At 38.2% G+C, this 15,666-nt stretch overlaps 1 protein-coding gene across 1 annotated transcript in view; it reads left to right on the top strand.

The window, feature by feature from the left end:
• LOC112152804 (fibulin-1) overlaps window positions 1-10,334 on the top strand; it is a 15,648-nt gene extending 5,314 nt beyond the window's left edge. Inside the window, exons 7-22 of the mRNA XM_024282602.2 lie at window positions 40-171; window positions 271-408; window positions 811-954; window positions 1,830-1,961; window positions 2,049-2,186; window positions 2,276-2,398; window positions 4,909-5,046; window positions 5,128-5,271; window positions 5,333-5,458; window positions 5,534-5,659; window positions 5,731-5,850; window positions 5,917-6,039; window positions 6,113-6,236; window positions 8,551-8,693; window positions 8,771-8,911; window positions 9,799-10,334. Coding sequence (XP_024138370.1) covers window positions 40-171; window positions 271-408; window positions 811-954; window positions 1,830-1,961; window positions 2,049-2,186; window positions 2,276-2,398; window positions 4,909-5,046; window positions 5,128-5,271; window positions 5,333-5,458; window positions 5,534-5,659; window positions 5,731-5,850; window positions 5,917-6,039; window positions 6,113-6,236; window positions 8,551-8,693; window positions 8,771-8,911; window positions 9,799-9,932 — 2,126 coding nt within the window. The 3' untranslated portion in view covers window positions 9,933-10,334. The remainder of the gene's footprint in view (window positions 1-39; window positions 172-270; window positions 409-810; window positions 955-1,829; window positions 1,962-2,048; window positions 2,187-2,275; window positions 2,399-4,908; window positions 5,047-5,127; window positions 5,272-5,332; window positions 5,459-5,533; window positions 5,660-5,730; window positions 5,851-5,916; window positions 6,040-6,112; window positions 6,237-8,550; window positions 8,694-8,770; window positions 8,912-9,798) is intronic.
• The last annotated feature ends 5,332 nt before the right edge of the window (window positions 10,335-15,666 follow it).

The raw sequence follows: 15,666 nt of genomic DNA, 5'->3' as shown, positions 1-15,666 counted from the left end.
GACGTTTTCTCGATGGTTTCTCAATGCTTCTCTTTGCAGACATTGACGAATGTCAAACTGGTAGACATAACTGCAGCCCCGGACAGGTTTGCCTCAACACTGACGGCTCGTTTCATTGTAAACCCAGGTGCGGTACTGGCTATGTCCTGGCAGCTGAAAACCATTGTGAAGGTAACAGTCAAAGTCACGGTTTCTAGTCTGTACTCATATCAGACTCAAGAACTTCTGACTTGAGAAAATGAAAATTAAAGAATATATTTTGTTTTTCAGACATTGATGAGTGTGCTTTTGGGACCCACGACTGTGAAGCAAACTTTGTTTGCCTCAACACACCGGGGTCTTTCCACTGCGAGCCAAAGAGCGTGTGCAAAGATGGTTTCGTTCAGGACTCCACTGGCAGTTGCGTCGGTAGGTTTGTAATCTTCACACCGATCATCTATTTACAAAGCGTCCCCAAAGGTCTTTTGATTATCATTATGCCGGTTTTGGCGAGAACTTAAAAAAATGTGTAAGACATAGTTTCTGCGGAGCGGCTGGAGATCATAAGAAATTGTCTCCGAACTATTGAGGCAGAGCAACCCCACCCCCCTTCCCCTCCTCATTGCTGAGAGCTCTCTGTTTACACTCTCCCATTAGCTTTCCTAATAAAAAAAAAAAGTAAAAAATGCTATTTTAAGCTTAATATTCTGTATTTATGTCCTCCATCATGTGAAATCCCACAAAAATATGTAAAAAACAAACCAAAGAGTGGGTCTTTAAATACACAATTCCACATGATTCATGCTGAAAACGCTTCTCTGCCTTTATTAGATATAAATGAGTGCCTGACCCGGACCGACGCGTGCCAACCCGACCAGTTCTGCATTAATTCAGAAGGCTCCTACACCTGCCGCAGTAGCACAGACGACTGTAAACACGGCTACCAGCTAACTCCGGATGGCTCTCGCTGTGAAGGTAAGATCCGTTTTCATTCATTCATCCATTTTCTGAACTCGCATTCTGAACCCCTTTCAGCTACCGTTGGGTGAAGGTGGGGTCCACCCTGGACAGGTCACCAGTTTGTTACAGGGTTGCACACTCACTTCACACGTTTAGAATGCTAAATCAACCAATGAAACATGTTTTTAGACTGGGAGAACACAGAGAAAACCTACGTATGCATGAGGAGAACATGCAAACTCCATACCGGCAGGAGTACTTACCATTAATCCACCATTATTTTTTAAAACAAATTAAAATTACATTTATGCAACATTGTTAACACAAAACACACTGGGTATTCTAAAGCCACACAAGTTCTAAAATCTCTAACAATCTAAAAATGTTATAGCAAAAAATAAAAAGCACAAACTTCCTGTTTGAAGCAGGTTTAAAATTAAAAGTTAATGTAATTTGCCTGGTAACCACTAGGTGGCTTGTAACACAGGTTCCTATTGACTTTACTGCAAAACTCCCTGCCTCTACAATAGAGTAAACCATACAAAGTATTTTGTATTTTGGGTAAATTGTTATATTTTGCGCCCTCTTGACTGACACAATAACCTCAAATGCTAGCTGTGCTCTAATAATTATTTGGAATTTTGGGAAGTAAGCAACAGAGAAAAGTGAAAATCTGTCTGAGAAATGAATATAAAGTTTTATAGCCTTAAACAATCTATATAAAAAAATAAATAAATAATCTTTATATGCAAAAAAAGGCAACTTTACAGATTTCATCTATGTAATTTTCTGCACATTCTCACTCCCAGCTCGTCAAGTATGGATTTATGGTACAGTTGATATCAGGACTACTGATATCTAAGCGGTTTTATTGATTTGTTTCCTTTCAGACGTTAACGAGTGTCTGACCAGCAGTCATAACTGTGCTCCTGGAGAAATTTGCCTGAACACAGAGGGCTCCTTCCACTGTCAGTCCAACTGCGCCCCTGGATTCCACTTTACTCCTGAAAACAAGTGCAAAGGTAACTAGTTTTTAGGTTTGTGTTCCAAAAAGTATACATTCTAAAGATGAAATATTGATGAAGATGCGTTTTTTTTCTGTATTTCAGACATCGACGAGTGTGCTCTGTGGACTCATAACTGCGAAGCAAACTTCGTCTGCATCAACACAGTGGGTTCTTACCGCTGCCAGCCCAAACAAGGCTGTGAAGACGGGTACATTCAGGACTCTGCTGGGAACTGCATCGGTGAACTCGCACGCTCAGCAGACGTCATTCCACACATGAGGGACGAGCTCGTGTGCAAAGACCGCTGTGTTTTTTGGTTTGTCTCACAGACGTGGACGAGTGTCTCACAGGAAATCTGTGCGGCAGCCGAGCGTGCGTCAACACGGAGGGCTCGTACCACTGCGAGTGTCAGAACGGCTTCATGTACAGCAGGGTCTCCAAAAAGTGTGAAGGTGAGGCGTATTTATACAACTCAAGTCTCAACCTGTTCCTACCCCAACTTTAGACTTGTCATTTTTTGTTCAAATGTAACTTTTTCTCTTGATGAGGCTCTTTGAACATTATCTTTGTACTTTCTGGTTTCAGTTCTAATGAAAAACTAGCTTGCTGGTTGAGTAAAAGTGACACAAAGTCAAAATCTACTATCATAGATCAATTATTTCAGGCTTAACTATGTCTGAAAACTTTTTTTTCCCATGGAAACATCTATCCATCTATTTTCTAAACCTTCTTAATCCCCTTTGGGGTCACAGGGTTGCTGGAGCCTATCCCAGTACACCCTGGAGAGGTCGCTGGTCCATTCCAGGGCCAATATGGCAAGCTTTTTTGTCATTAAATCAATTGATACAAAACATTTTGCATGTCACTAGTAAGGTCACACAAGTTAACTACTAAGCTTTACAGAAGCCTTGCTAGGGGACTTTTGCATGTAACTAGTTAACTAGTGGCCTTTTTAGGTTGTCACTAGTTATCTAGTAAGCATAAATAGTGCCCATTAGTAAACTAGTAAATGTTTTTAAACTTTACTAGTTAAATAGTTCATGTTTTGGCTGTCATTAGGTAACTAGTTGTACTTTTGGCATTGATACTTAGGCTTAAAACAATCAAGGATATCGATTTAATCAAATCAAACCTTATTTGTAGGGCTGTGAAAGTTAACGCACTTAATTAATCAAATAGAATGAAAAATGTATTAATGCAAATGAATCACATCTGACTGGACAGCCGTCCTTCGCTTTGCCTCGGCGGTTCAGGCTTCCATGGCGTCCGTTAAAGCACTTTGTCAGATATTATCGCACTTATACCGTGGTTATTTACAAAAGAAGTAAATCTTTTATAGGTTTTTAGTACTTTAATCTTGTTATTTTTTTGGTTTAGATTGCTTTTTCACAAATTCAAACTATTTGATCCATGGTCCGGTGCGTTGTCAAGACATCACGTCGCTGAGCCTCGATTTTCTTGGAGTAACTCTGCAGACATAAAAGTCTTTAGAGTTCTGCTTATCTTACTGTTTGATCACAAATTAGATTTCTGGATTAACACTCGATAAATTAAAAAAATTAAAACAATAAAATTGAAAGAAACGTTTTCTCTGTTTTTGTTCAAAAGTCTAATATTGACATATAAAATTTACCTTGGAAAACATTGTGATTAACCATGATTAATCACAACACAAAAGTTTGATTAATCTGAAAATATTTTTTAATTAATTGACAGCACTAATTAAAAACAAATGTTCTAAATGTGTCTTGTGTGATTTCATGTGATTATTTGCAGATAAGTGGTTGCCAAATGATGTAACAAAAATTGCCATTAATCGCCATTAATTTCCCCCAGGTATGCGATTAATTAGTTAATTTTTTAAATCGATTCCCAGCCCTATTTCTTTGTAAAAAGCGCTTCTCGTACTTTGTGCAATTCGAAGCACTTTAAAAACAAACAAATAAAGAAAAACAGTATGTAAAAATACATTTTTTGTAATTCTTTTATAAAACATTTATACTTTTGAACAGCATTAAAAGAGTCACCCAACACTTTTACAGTCTCTAGTTCATTAAGGTCTATGTTTCTGCTTTACTTGAAGGGGTTCCACAGGGTGTGGTTGTAGATCCCCTATTTTTTGTTGTGGAAGGGTTTTTTTCTTTTCTTATCTCACAAGTGGAATACAAGTAGAGTGTTCCCCTACTTGTATTCCACTTGTGAAATACAAGTAGGGGAACCACCACCAGTGTGTGAATGTGTGTGTGAATGGGTCAATGGGTCTGTGACTGTGAAGGGTCTTGGTATACACCATTTACCATATTCTCAAAGAATAGCAAAGATTCTGGAAATGTTTGACTTTGACTTCAGTGATTTAAACCACAACATGGTTCCCAAGCACTGCTTTGAGTTCCAACACATTTCAAAGAATCGTGTAAAGGTGAAACTAGTTTTAAAAATTGCTAAAATAAGCTAAATCAACGCATTTTCACTCCCAACTCGTCATACATGGACGTATGGTTCAGGCCCTCTCCGCGTCACTTTTTAGAGTTTTTGGTGTCATTTTTTGACAGGCTTACTGTTCCCTTCAAATCAGGGGTCCCCAACCCTCAGGCCATGAACAGGTACCAATCCGAGGGCCGCTTGGTACTGGGCCACAGACAGGAAAAAAATACATATGCTAATCAGGGGTCTCCAACCCTCAAGATGCAGACCGGAGCTGGTACTTTAACTCTATCCGGTACCACATCGTGAGATTTAATGGGAACAGCCAGCAAGCCAAAAAAAATGATGAGTTGGGGATACCAAAAACGTCAAGAAGTGACACGAAGGGGGCAAAACCATACGTCTATGTATGACGAGTTGGGAGTGAGAATGTGAAGGGTATGTTTGACTATAGTTGAAGTTCAGAAGATCCAGAAACATCATGTTGATATCCCATAAAATAGTTCCAACTAAACGTTTCTCTTTTCGCCTTCTCCAGATATCGACGAGTGTGCTCTTTGGACCAGTACCTGCGGACCAAACTTCTTATGCGTCAACACTGACGGTTCTTTCCTGTGCCATCCGAACAAAGCATGCGGAGACGGTTATATTCTAGACTCTGCTGGCAAATGCATTGGTAAAGTCCAACTAGAACGGAACGTTTTTGGTTAAAAAGTGCGAAAAAAATTCAGTTGTTGAATCTGTTTCTCCAAATTAGACGTTAACGAGTGTGTGACTCATACCCACCCGTGCCGGCCCGGCCAGGCCTGCATTAACACGGTGGGCTCGTTCTACTGTCGCAGTGTCGTAACTTCCTGTGCTCGAGGATATCATCTGAATTTCGACGGCACGCACTGTGAAGGTAGACGCCATTGAATCCGTCGTCTTAGTTTTCTTGTTTTCATCTGTTCTTTTTCTTTAAGACGTGGACGAATGTGTTCTGCTCAACGTGTGTGGCGGCCATGGCACTTGTGTCAACACGGAGGGGTCGTACCGTTGTGAGTGCCAGAACGGCTTCACGTTCAACAGCATCTCCAAGCTATGCGAAGGTATGCACGTTCACCGATTTTTACTTGAGAAAACGGAGTCAACTGAAAGGCTTTTTTCTTGTGTGTTTTTTTTAGATATTAATGAGTGCAGGCACTACACTGGGCGGCTGTGTGCACACAAGTGTGAGAACACAGAAGGCTCGTACCACTGCAGCTGCATCAAAGGCTTTAAACTGGCGGAAAACGGCAAGAACTGTGAAGGTGAATTTCCACCAAAATAGTCGAAAATCCAAAAAGGAAAAAATCGTAACTTTGTATTGTCTTGGTGGCAGACGTCGATGAATGTGAGGCCAATCCGTGCAGCCAAGAGTGCGCCAACGTCTATGGCTCCTACCAGTGCTACTGTCGCCGTGGTTACGAGCTCAACGACATTGATGGGACAACTTGTGAAGGTATTGCTTTGTCATGGTTTGCATGATCAACCAAACGAGTTCTTTAAAAACCCCTCTGTCTGTCAGATATTGACGAATGCACGATACCTAACGTCTGCTCGTACCGCTGCATCAACACGGTGGGAGGCTTCAACTGCACCTGCCCGTCCAGCGGCTACACGCTCGGCCCAGATGGACGCTCCTGTCAAGGTTATTATACATTTCAAAGCCAATAACTTCTGAGCAATAAAGTCTGAACTTTTCCTGTCTTTTGCATCATCAGACGTGGATGAATGCGCAACAGGAACTCATACCTGCTCCGCCTCCGAGAGCTGCTTCAATATTCAGGGAGGATTTCGCTGTTTGTACTTTGATTGTCCTCCAAATTTCAGGCGAGCGACAAGCGGGTAAGAGCTCCGCCCCTTCTGTTGTAGCTGCCACTGTAAACGCTCCTCCTCATTTAAATCTTTAACCTCTGCCGAACCTTTTAACATCTGTTCAAGTTTCTCTTCAAACTTTCCAGCGACAACCTGAAAAGGTTTTTCTGGGACTGGTAAATCATAAATCCTGCTCTGGCACATCCATTGACTGTATATGAGAATATATGTATATATGTATATGGCCCCACCACTTTCACATTTAAACAGGAAGTGGCCGTTGGCTCCAAGAAGCCAAAACCCGACAGGGTTCTGTATGTATCAGAATAACCATTTCTTAATCTACTACCTTTTTACATTTTTTTTTCAAGTTGTAAAACGACCAATCAGATCCCTCATTTAAAGTACGTGGTCTCAAGTCGAACATTTGAAACGTTTAGCAGATTTTCTACCCACTTTCAAGTGTGGGCTTTCAACAAGCTCACTCCTGATTGGTTGCAACAGAAACGATCACCCAATCACCTCTCACTAATGATGTCTGGTTCCAACATGGTGGTGTCTGTACTGCCAAAAAAATGAAAAACTGAATTGACTTAAATTTATTGGAGCAGAAAGTAAGCTGTTTTCTATGGGTGATGTCACACTCAGTCAGTCCAGTTCTTTTATGGAGTCAATGGTCACATCCCATCAGTCCTATTTTTACTATTTTGGCTGACGCATAGCTTTGCAGAAAATCAATTGTACAATATATATATATATATATATATAAACAACTTTTTTTTTTGTTGTTTCATGCCTTTGGTCATTAAAAAATGGGAAGTTTTCCAGTTATAAAAAGAAATTACCACTTTTTTTCAAGAGAATTGTGTGAAACTATTACAAAAATTTTAAATAATAAATTAAACGTACAAAAAATAAGCATATAATTAAATAAACCTTTTCTGAACAATTGAGTTCACAAATACTCTACTTTGCGACATAATAAAGTCTGATTTGTTTTTATGCTTGTAACAGTTTTTATAGAGCTGGTTAGCACATTGCTAATAAACATTTTGTCTTCTTCTTCTGAGTAATTTGACAGTCTTTGCAGCACATTATCGCCCCCACGGGTAAAGGATGGTATTACAGCTCATCAGTATGCAGCATCTCCTTCAAATTAGTACATTTTAAGGAGATGGATTATAGATGAGGATAAAATTTTTACTTGAATGTTGAACTGAACTCATTTTTATAAATTGTTGAAAGAGTTCAGTTTTTTTAGGCATTTATTAGTGGCCGTTCTTGGATCCCTCCCATCTAATGAAGCACATACTTCATAAAACATTTCTTTGAAAAAAACATCAGAAATAACTAGATGAGAGATATAAAATGCCACTAGATGGTGCTTGTTCATTGCTGAAGGTTTTTATCTGCACCAAGTTACCAGCTTCCCATTCTAAATCTAATGATGATAGAATTTTGAGTGAGATTTTCAAAAAGTATGAATCAAATTGTATAAAATTTGTAATTGTGTTCAAATTAAACTGCCTTTACTGTGAAATCAAAATCCTGGAAAGACTGGGTAAATTTAACCTATTTATCAGCCTTTGGGCCCAGTCGAGAATTGCATTCTCTATTAGGGGTGGAGGACCTCTCTGTTTGACTGATGATGCTTGTGGGGTTGTATCAGTTAGTTAGCTGTAAAGGATACTAACAAGCCTGTATAGCTGTCAGTTGGAAAATTGCAGCCAGACATATTTTCCACAGCGGAAAATTTCCTTTTACGTGGTTTTCGGGGTTTGGTTCACCTTTGAAATGTAAGCTATTCTTTATACTGATCGCTTTTAGATTGTCTAATAATCCTAATTTGTAAATACCAAAGTGATGTTGTGATTTTTTTTCCTTCATGTCTTTTTGAAAAGCTATGCTTCACTCTTGTCATTCACCACTTACCCGCTTTTTTCTTGGTGACATGTGGAACACCACACAATCAGCTCTGCGGCTTGGACTAATTCTTGGTGAACAACTTGGACTCACCTGCCTGCAGCTAATTATACGCCTCAGTTGTTTCTGCAGTTTTGAGGTTACATGCGAATGCATCACTGTCTTCATCTCTCGCAAACACGATTCCTGGGTTTGGCCCCTTTTCTGCTAACCAGGGAGGTCTATGGACTTATTCAGGTGCTGCCAGTCCTCTGGTCAACAAATCCGGCATAAATCCACTTACGCATTTACGCATCGACTTGCTTTTATTCATCTGGAACAAAATCCACCTTCATAAATCTGACATCATGATACTACCCCTCTCATTTATTCTGTTTTTAAAGTTTTTTTCTCTCTGATCACTGCCCTTTCTGCCTTTCAGGTCTGAAAGCGAAACCTCGATTTTCGTCCGTTGCATTAAATCCTGCAAGCGCCACGACACCGACTGTGCTAACGACCCGGTCCTGGTCATCACCTCCACCGTCCTCTCTTTACCAACTCTGAGAAAGTTGGAGGAACCAGAAGGTGAGAAAAATGATGCTAATTTGATGTCATTCTACGTTCGCTAGCTTAGACTTTTAAAACCTGCGTCCGTCCAACAGACATCGCCGTGCTCCGCACAGCAGCTGCAGCAAAACCAGATCCCCTTCCCGACGAGCCGCAAGTTTACTTTGACATCCAGGCCACAGATGAGCAGTACTCCTTTGACGTGGTGAAGCGCTCGCAGCACGGCATGATTCTCGGTAAAACGGATTTTTTTTTGTCAAGCCCATTGACTGTATATGAGAACTGGACTGAGTGATTGTGATGTCACTTATACAAAAATGCCAGTTTTTCTGGCTACAACTAAATAATGTTAATTGAGTCGCCATTTTTTCACAATACAGATACATATGTTGGAGCCAAAATGGCTGGATGGTTGAAGTGTGACAGTAGCTCCTCCCACACAGCATCAAGCAGGAACACATTTTTTGACAAGCAACAAATTTGTTGCACAAATCGGGTTCAGTATGAACACATTATAACAAATTACGTTTCTGAGTTAAGCGATGTTCACATTCAACATGTGATGCAGGTTTTTGAATGTGAATTTTGCCCACGGTGTTCACACTGGACAAACAAGGAGGGGCTTCTTCTTCATTTTCTACCGTTAACTTGCTCATGTCTGCCCCCATCAGTTGAAAAAGGCTTGGTGCAAAATTTCAAAGCCGTGCAAATCTCTCAAACTTTACTCAAGGTTCTTTCTTTTGCAGCTCTATTCCGATATATGAAAGACTTAGTATCATATGATATTAATTAAATATTAATTTCTCCTTCATGTTCATTTTTCAAACATAAAGTCCAAAACAGTCGTAGAAACTTTGTAGTTTTGCATGAGCGAGAGAGTTTGAACAAAATGTGCATTACATTGACTTGAAAGTGGTTGCTTGAACATGCATTGCAGAGGGCGGTAGCTTAAAAGCTGTTTCTTTCTCAGTAGAAATCTATGGGACTATAGCTTCTTGGAGTACTTTCTGTTTGAAATCCAGGGGAGTTGGGGAGTCACTAAGTCCAGATCTCATATACAGTCAATTAACAACCCCAAAAAAAAGCTTGATAACCTGTTTGTCACTTCTGTGTCGTTCATTAGGAGTGATCCGGCAGGTGAAACCCATCCTCGGCCCCAGGGAGCTGGTGTTGGAGGTCACTGTCAACTATGTGCAGTCAGGGGTCATTTCTCAACAGAACATCGTCATCATTCATGTCTACATCTCCGAACTGTGATTCTACTTGTAGAAATCTCTCAAAGTCGATTGCTGGAAAAAAGAAGCCTTAAATGCGCACTGTTAAACTCTCAAAGCTGTGAGATGATTCTATACATTTTTTTATAAAAGGAAGCATGCAATCATAGATTCCCCATGTTTTAAAACAAATAAATAAAACAAAAAGAGTAATATTTTGTAAATAAATGAAGGTCAGTTTGGTGGCTTTGTAAAACATTTAAACAGCTTTTTTAAGGGATGGGATTTTATACATATAGTTCTGGCTACTCATGAATATTTCTGCTCACACTTTTTTATTTTAATTTTTATAGAAAAAAGAAATGTAGAAGATACACACACATGTACACATTTTTTTAAACAGTTCTTTGTGTTGGTGACAAAGAAGAAAATGGATCTGTCATTAAAGTTCATTTTTACTGTTGACAATAAAAGTGATCAAAATATAATAAATTGTTTTGATTTTTTTTCTGCTTTTATGTTATGAAAGTAAATTTGTCATCATAAATGTTTTAAAAAGAACTAAATTTTGATTTACACATTAAAAAATGCAAACACTTATCATAATTTACCAGATTATAAGGGTTACTGTCAATGATGTTTTTGAACTTTAGTTATATTTATATAAGGCGCACCAAAACATAAGGTGCATTTAGCGAGACAGAAGAGACAGAGATAAGTCCATCAGTCAGACTTTATTAACTGCAGTAATTCTAGAACTTCTTTACGCCGCTTTTCCTGCCAATTTTATGATACGTTTCGCTTGTCATACACGTTAGCCACGTTAGCTAGTTCACACTACCTGTAATTCCCAACCTTGTTTGGAACATATAAAAAACCAGACTGACATCGGGAAAATAAATCTTACTTTGACTACACTAACTCCAAATTTGGTTAGTAACATGTAAAAAAAACATGCAGTCCAACACCGCTACATAGCTGCATTAGCATTTTTACAATACCAAAAAACATGAAGTCCCACAACGCTACACATAGCTACATTAGCATTTTTACAATACCAAAAAACATGAAGTCCCACAACGCTAAACATAGCTGCATTAGCATTTTTACAATACCACTCACCTTTTTTTTTTACAATACCACCTTTTTTATGCTTTTGCAACACATAAAAAGTCTGATACTGCAAAAAGAACGTCCCTATGACCAAAATAACTCCCAATCTTGGTAGTAACACACAAAAACACAGTCTGACCCCGCTACACGTTAGCCAGGTTAGCCACGGTAGCCATGTTAGTTTATTCGCAATTCGTGAAACTCCAAACTTTGTTTACGACACATAAAAAAGCAGACTGACACCACTAAATCAAACATTACTGTGACTTTACTAACTCCCAACCTTGCTAGTTAAACAAAAAATACCAGAGTTCGACAGCACTACAGGGTAGCCGCGTTAGCTAATTCACAATAACATCCAGCCTAGTCTTAAATTTTTAAAGAGCGTTGTGTACCTTTTAAAATCGCTTTAACATCTGTAAACGCAGCCAGAAATAATCCTTGTGTAAGATGACCCAAACTATAAAGCATACTGTTAGTATTTGAGGCAAAAATAAGGCTTAAACTGCGCCTTATAGTGCGAAAAAGACAGCATGATATCACACAACGTATTACATCATTTATTAAGAGCCTCAAAACAGGCTTATCTTTTAGGATTAACAGCGGAAGGTGTTAGCCACAACTTCAGCTTTTTTGAGAAGGCCTTTTATGATGTAAAGCAATATATTTATTTTAAAGGCACACTCCTGTTTTTTGTGGGATTTTTTTCTGATGATGTATATACATATGAAAATTAAGATTAAAAATTGCATTTCTGAGTTTTTTATTTTTAACTAAAATTGTTGTGAATCAGGAGCAGACAAAAAATTCAATACACTGCGTGCAAAAAGCTTCATGCTCCCCTAAAACAGAGAAAAATCAGTAATGGAGGTGGGGTTGCTATACACCAATGGTCCCGCCTACAACTCAGAATTTCTACCGCCCTGCAGAAACTATGTCCTAAATTTTTTATTTTTTTTAATTGGCTAAATCATAATCAAAAGACCACTGGGAACGTGTTTTACAATAAATCAAAAGTTGATTGGACTTTAAAAAAAACCTCACAAATTCTCTAAAAGTAAAAAGTTAATATTTTTGTTAGTCAGAACTGAGTGTTTAGGTTCAGTTCAGACCTTGTTGAAGTTTAAGACAAATTTACAGTATTAAAAACGATGTAGGATTATGTTTGAAAAACGATTGACTTAAGCAAAGCCATCTTAAAAATACCAGCATGACTCCAAAACAAAAAAAATAAATAAATAAAAGAGCAGATAAACATGTAAAAGTGCTGATCTGACTTGATTTCTGTGTGTTAATTTCTGGTGACGTCATACCTAAAAACAAATTGAACATTTGTAGGAAAGTTCAAGGGGGAAAACCCTGCTGACCAAACCAGAAAAGACAAAGAAAATTTTTTTTTTTATAGAAATAATTAGAATACAGTTTTTTATTGAACAAAAATCAATTAAACTTTTTGTGGGTCTACTTTACATGAAAAATGTCTGTCTTTAAAGAAAACTCCATTAAGAGTCCAGCATGGTGGTGGTAGTGTCATGTTTGGGAGTTGTTTTGTACTTTTGGAATGGTGGGACGTTGAATTTTGCTTTCTATTGATCCGAACAATCTGAATATTTATTTTTTATAATTCCACTTTAAAACGGCTATTCAGGCTTCAAAACACTCAATTCAAATAAAAATGAAACAAAAAAGAAGAAAAAACTCATCAGAATTTGTTTTTAGAGGAAATTAATGTATGTGTTAAATTAAGTTTGGACAGCTTTTTAAAAAAATGTAATAATTCTATTTACTTAAGGTATATGAATCCAAATATTATTTGTCACATACATAGTACAATGTGTAGTGAAGTGTATTACAAAACTGTCCGGTAGGATTAAGGGCAGGAAGTAGAATGTACTGAATGTAAAAGTTTAAATAACTAATTTAAAAAAGAAAAAAGTATAAATATTTAGCTTCCTATGCAATATATACAGCAATAACAGTGTTAAGGTCACAAAGGGTCCAAATGAGTGAAGTGATGAAACCGTACAAAATGATAGTACTTTATGTATTTGCTGGTTTCTACCATCATTTTTATATGTGACATTTCAGTAAACTTTTCTTTTGGTTTGTAGCAATGTCTGAACAGGAAACTCATAAAAAAATCACTTGCAAGAATCTTCCACTCCTTCTTTCAATTACAAATTTTGACTTTCCACTTTATTAAACAAAGGTGACATCTAGTGTCCACTCCAGACAAAGTCCTGTCTTTTGTTTTCAACCTGCTGAGTACAAAATCGATCTGTTTCTCCTTTGACAATGTAGAAATATGAAATAAATGTGTATGCATTTTATGACTGAACCTATTTTAGATCAAGTGTGAATAATTGTCATGTTTGGAATTGGAAGTGGATTATTTCAAGTAGAGCTGGAATTTTTAACATCACAATATAGTATTTTTAATACAGTACGATAACGATAAATGTCACAGTATAAATCAAATAATTATATTTGTCATATTTGGACGCTCTGTGGCTCATAAGAGAAATGTGTAATCATCAGCAGGTTATTTAGATTTAAATATTTGTTTTCTATCTCACTAAACATTACAGATGCAACATGAGGCCCCAGTTTTTTTTTCAGACAAGTAGGAAAAGTCAAACATATGACGAACTTAACCCAAAATTAAAGTAAAAGCTTTCAAGTTTCAAAAGAGGACATGTAAAACAGACCACTAAACTGTTTGATCAGTTTCATTTAAAAACAAAGCATTATTTCAACAAATAAATTCAAATTTCTTCAAGTTTTAAAGAGCTAACATAACTAAACCGGGCCCTGGCGGTCGATTCTCTCAGCTGTAGCTCTCATGGGTTTAGATTCATTTTAGATTTTCTATCATCGTTATTATCCACATCAGTTCCGTTCTCTATTCTCATTTACTTCATCACTCCTCTTTATTATTTATGATATTTAGTTCTCTGTGGTTCTGTTTGGTGCAGTGTGATTCACATGTTGTTTCTCTTCCCCACTGCCCTCTATACGTAGAGCAGAATTTCAGACTTCTACACGCGTTTTCATAGACTCTTCATTGAAAGTGTCCATGTTACCAACACTCAAACCTCCGATGTAGAGACATCTAGGGTTCGCTGTCGAATATGACGACCAAAGAGCAAAATGTGTTAACATGAAGTTCACTGTCTGCAAGATTTGCCTCATTTCTATATTGTCCAAAGTGGAAAACACATCCAACATGACCGCCCATCTCCAACGTCATCACCCAGCCCTGTCACCGTCTGAAAGTTGAACAACTGAGCAGCTAACGCAAAAAAAACATCACAGACATATAATTTAAAAGACTTACAGTGTTACCTCAGAAAAAAACATGTATTTTGACCAGCAAACTTTTAATCATGGAACAATTTTCCAAACCGACTAAATTCATTTTGGGGTCAGGGGTCAGCTGGAGAACTATCCCAGCATCTTCTGGATGAAGTCGTGGTGTACTGGTGACAGGTTGTTGGTCTGTTGCAGGACCACACACACCCAGAGTTTAGAATCATCAAAGAACCTATGAAGCAGGTTTCTGGACTGTGGGAGGAAGCCCGAGAACCTGGAGAAAAACCCAGCATGGATGAGGAGAACATGCAAACTCCACATAGAAACATCCCAGCTGGGATTTGAACCAGGGCCTTCTCACTGTAAACAAAGGGTGCTAACCACTACACCACTGGGCTGGATGAAGGACTGGCATGAAGAAAAACCTGGCATCACTTCCCAGGAGGTACAATGAGCTTAATCCAGTGTGAGTCTTTATGCTGCTGATAAACTATGCAGCCAATAGGGGGCCTCTTTTGGGTCTGGGTCTCCCTGTGCCGGTCCCCAGCCCGGGTAAAATAAATAAATTCAGTCTTGTGTCAGGATTACAACTCGGCCAAACCGCTATGGAGACTCCTGACAGGATGTGCTGAAAGGTGACAAACAACAACAACAGTTTGACTAGTTTCTTCTTCCAGCTCCTAGTGGTCATTTCAGAAAATACTAAAACTTTACAATTCCTAAAATACTTTAGTCAGACTGTCCCACGACAGCTGTGGTTACATCAGTAGTTTACTATCATCAAGCATGAATGAGGAGTGAATGAAGAATGGATATACATTGTAAGAGCTTTGAGTGTCTGGAAAAGAGCAGAGAAATCGAATCCATTATTATTATGATTATTATTATTTTTAATTATTTAAAGAAAAGAATGCATTTGACCTTAATAATTGCTTACACTTGTTTAAAATATAATTTATGATGTGAATAGATTACATCACAATGGCCTCTTTGATGTTGTGATGACATCACTGCTCTGATGACATCATTCATATGACATCCTAACATCTAGTCATGTGACCTTCCGATGACCTCAAATGACATCATCATCGAGAATCCTTGAACTGACGACAAGTCTCATGAAAATCACTCGTTCGAGAAGGAGTCGTTTAGAGAGCACTGACCAGCACTACTACAACGAACTACAACTCTACAACGAAATTCACCATGAATTCTAAGCCAGTTGGAAAAAACTTCATAAACGTTGACTTCAGGAATCACGATTTCAGAGGTTTAGATTCTAAACCAAAAGCTCGTGTTCCGAAGTCAACCAATCGGAATTTTCCAGCTCTGAACCAGAGCGGGAAAACACC

The sequence above is a fragment of the Oryzias melastigma genome, linkage group LG23, assembly GCF_002922805.2.
Source record: "Oryzias melastigma strain HK-1 linkage group LG23, ASM292280v2, whole genome shotgun sequence".
NCBI lineage: Eukaryota > Metazoa > Chordata > Actinopteri > Beloniformes > Adrianichthyidae > Oryzias > Oryzias melastigma.
The sequence above is the reverse complement of the archived record's forward strand: the minus strand, read 5'-3'. Positions and strand labels throughout refer to the sequence as shown.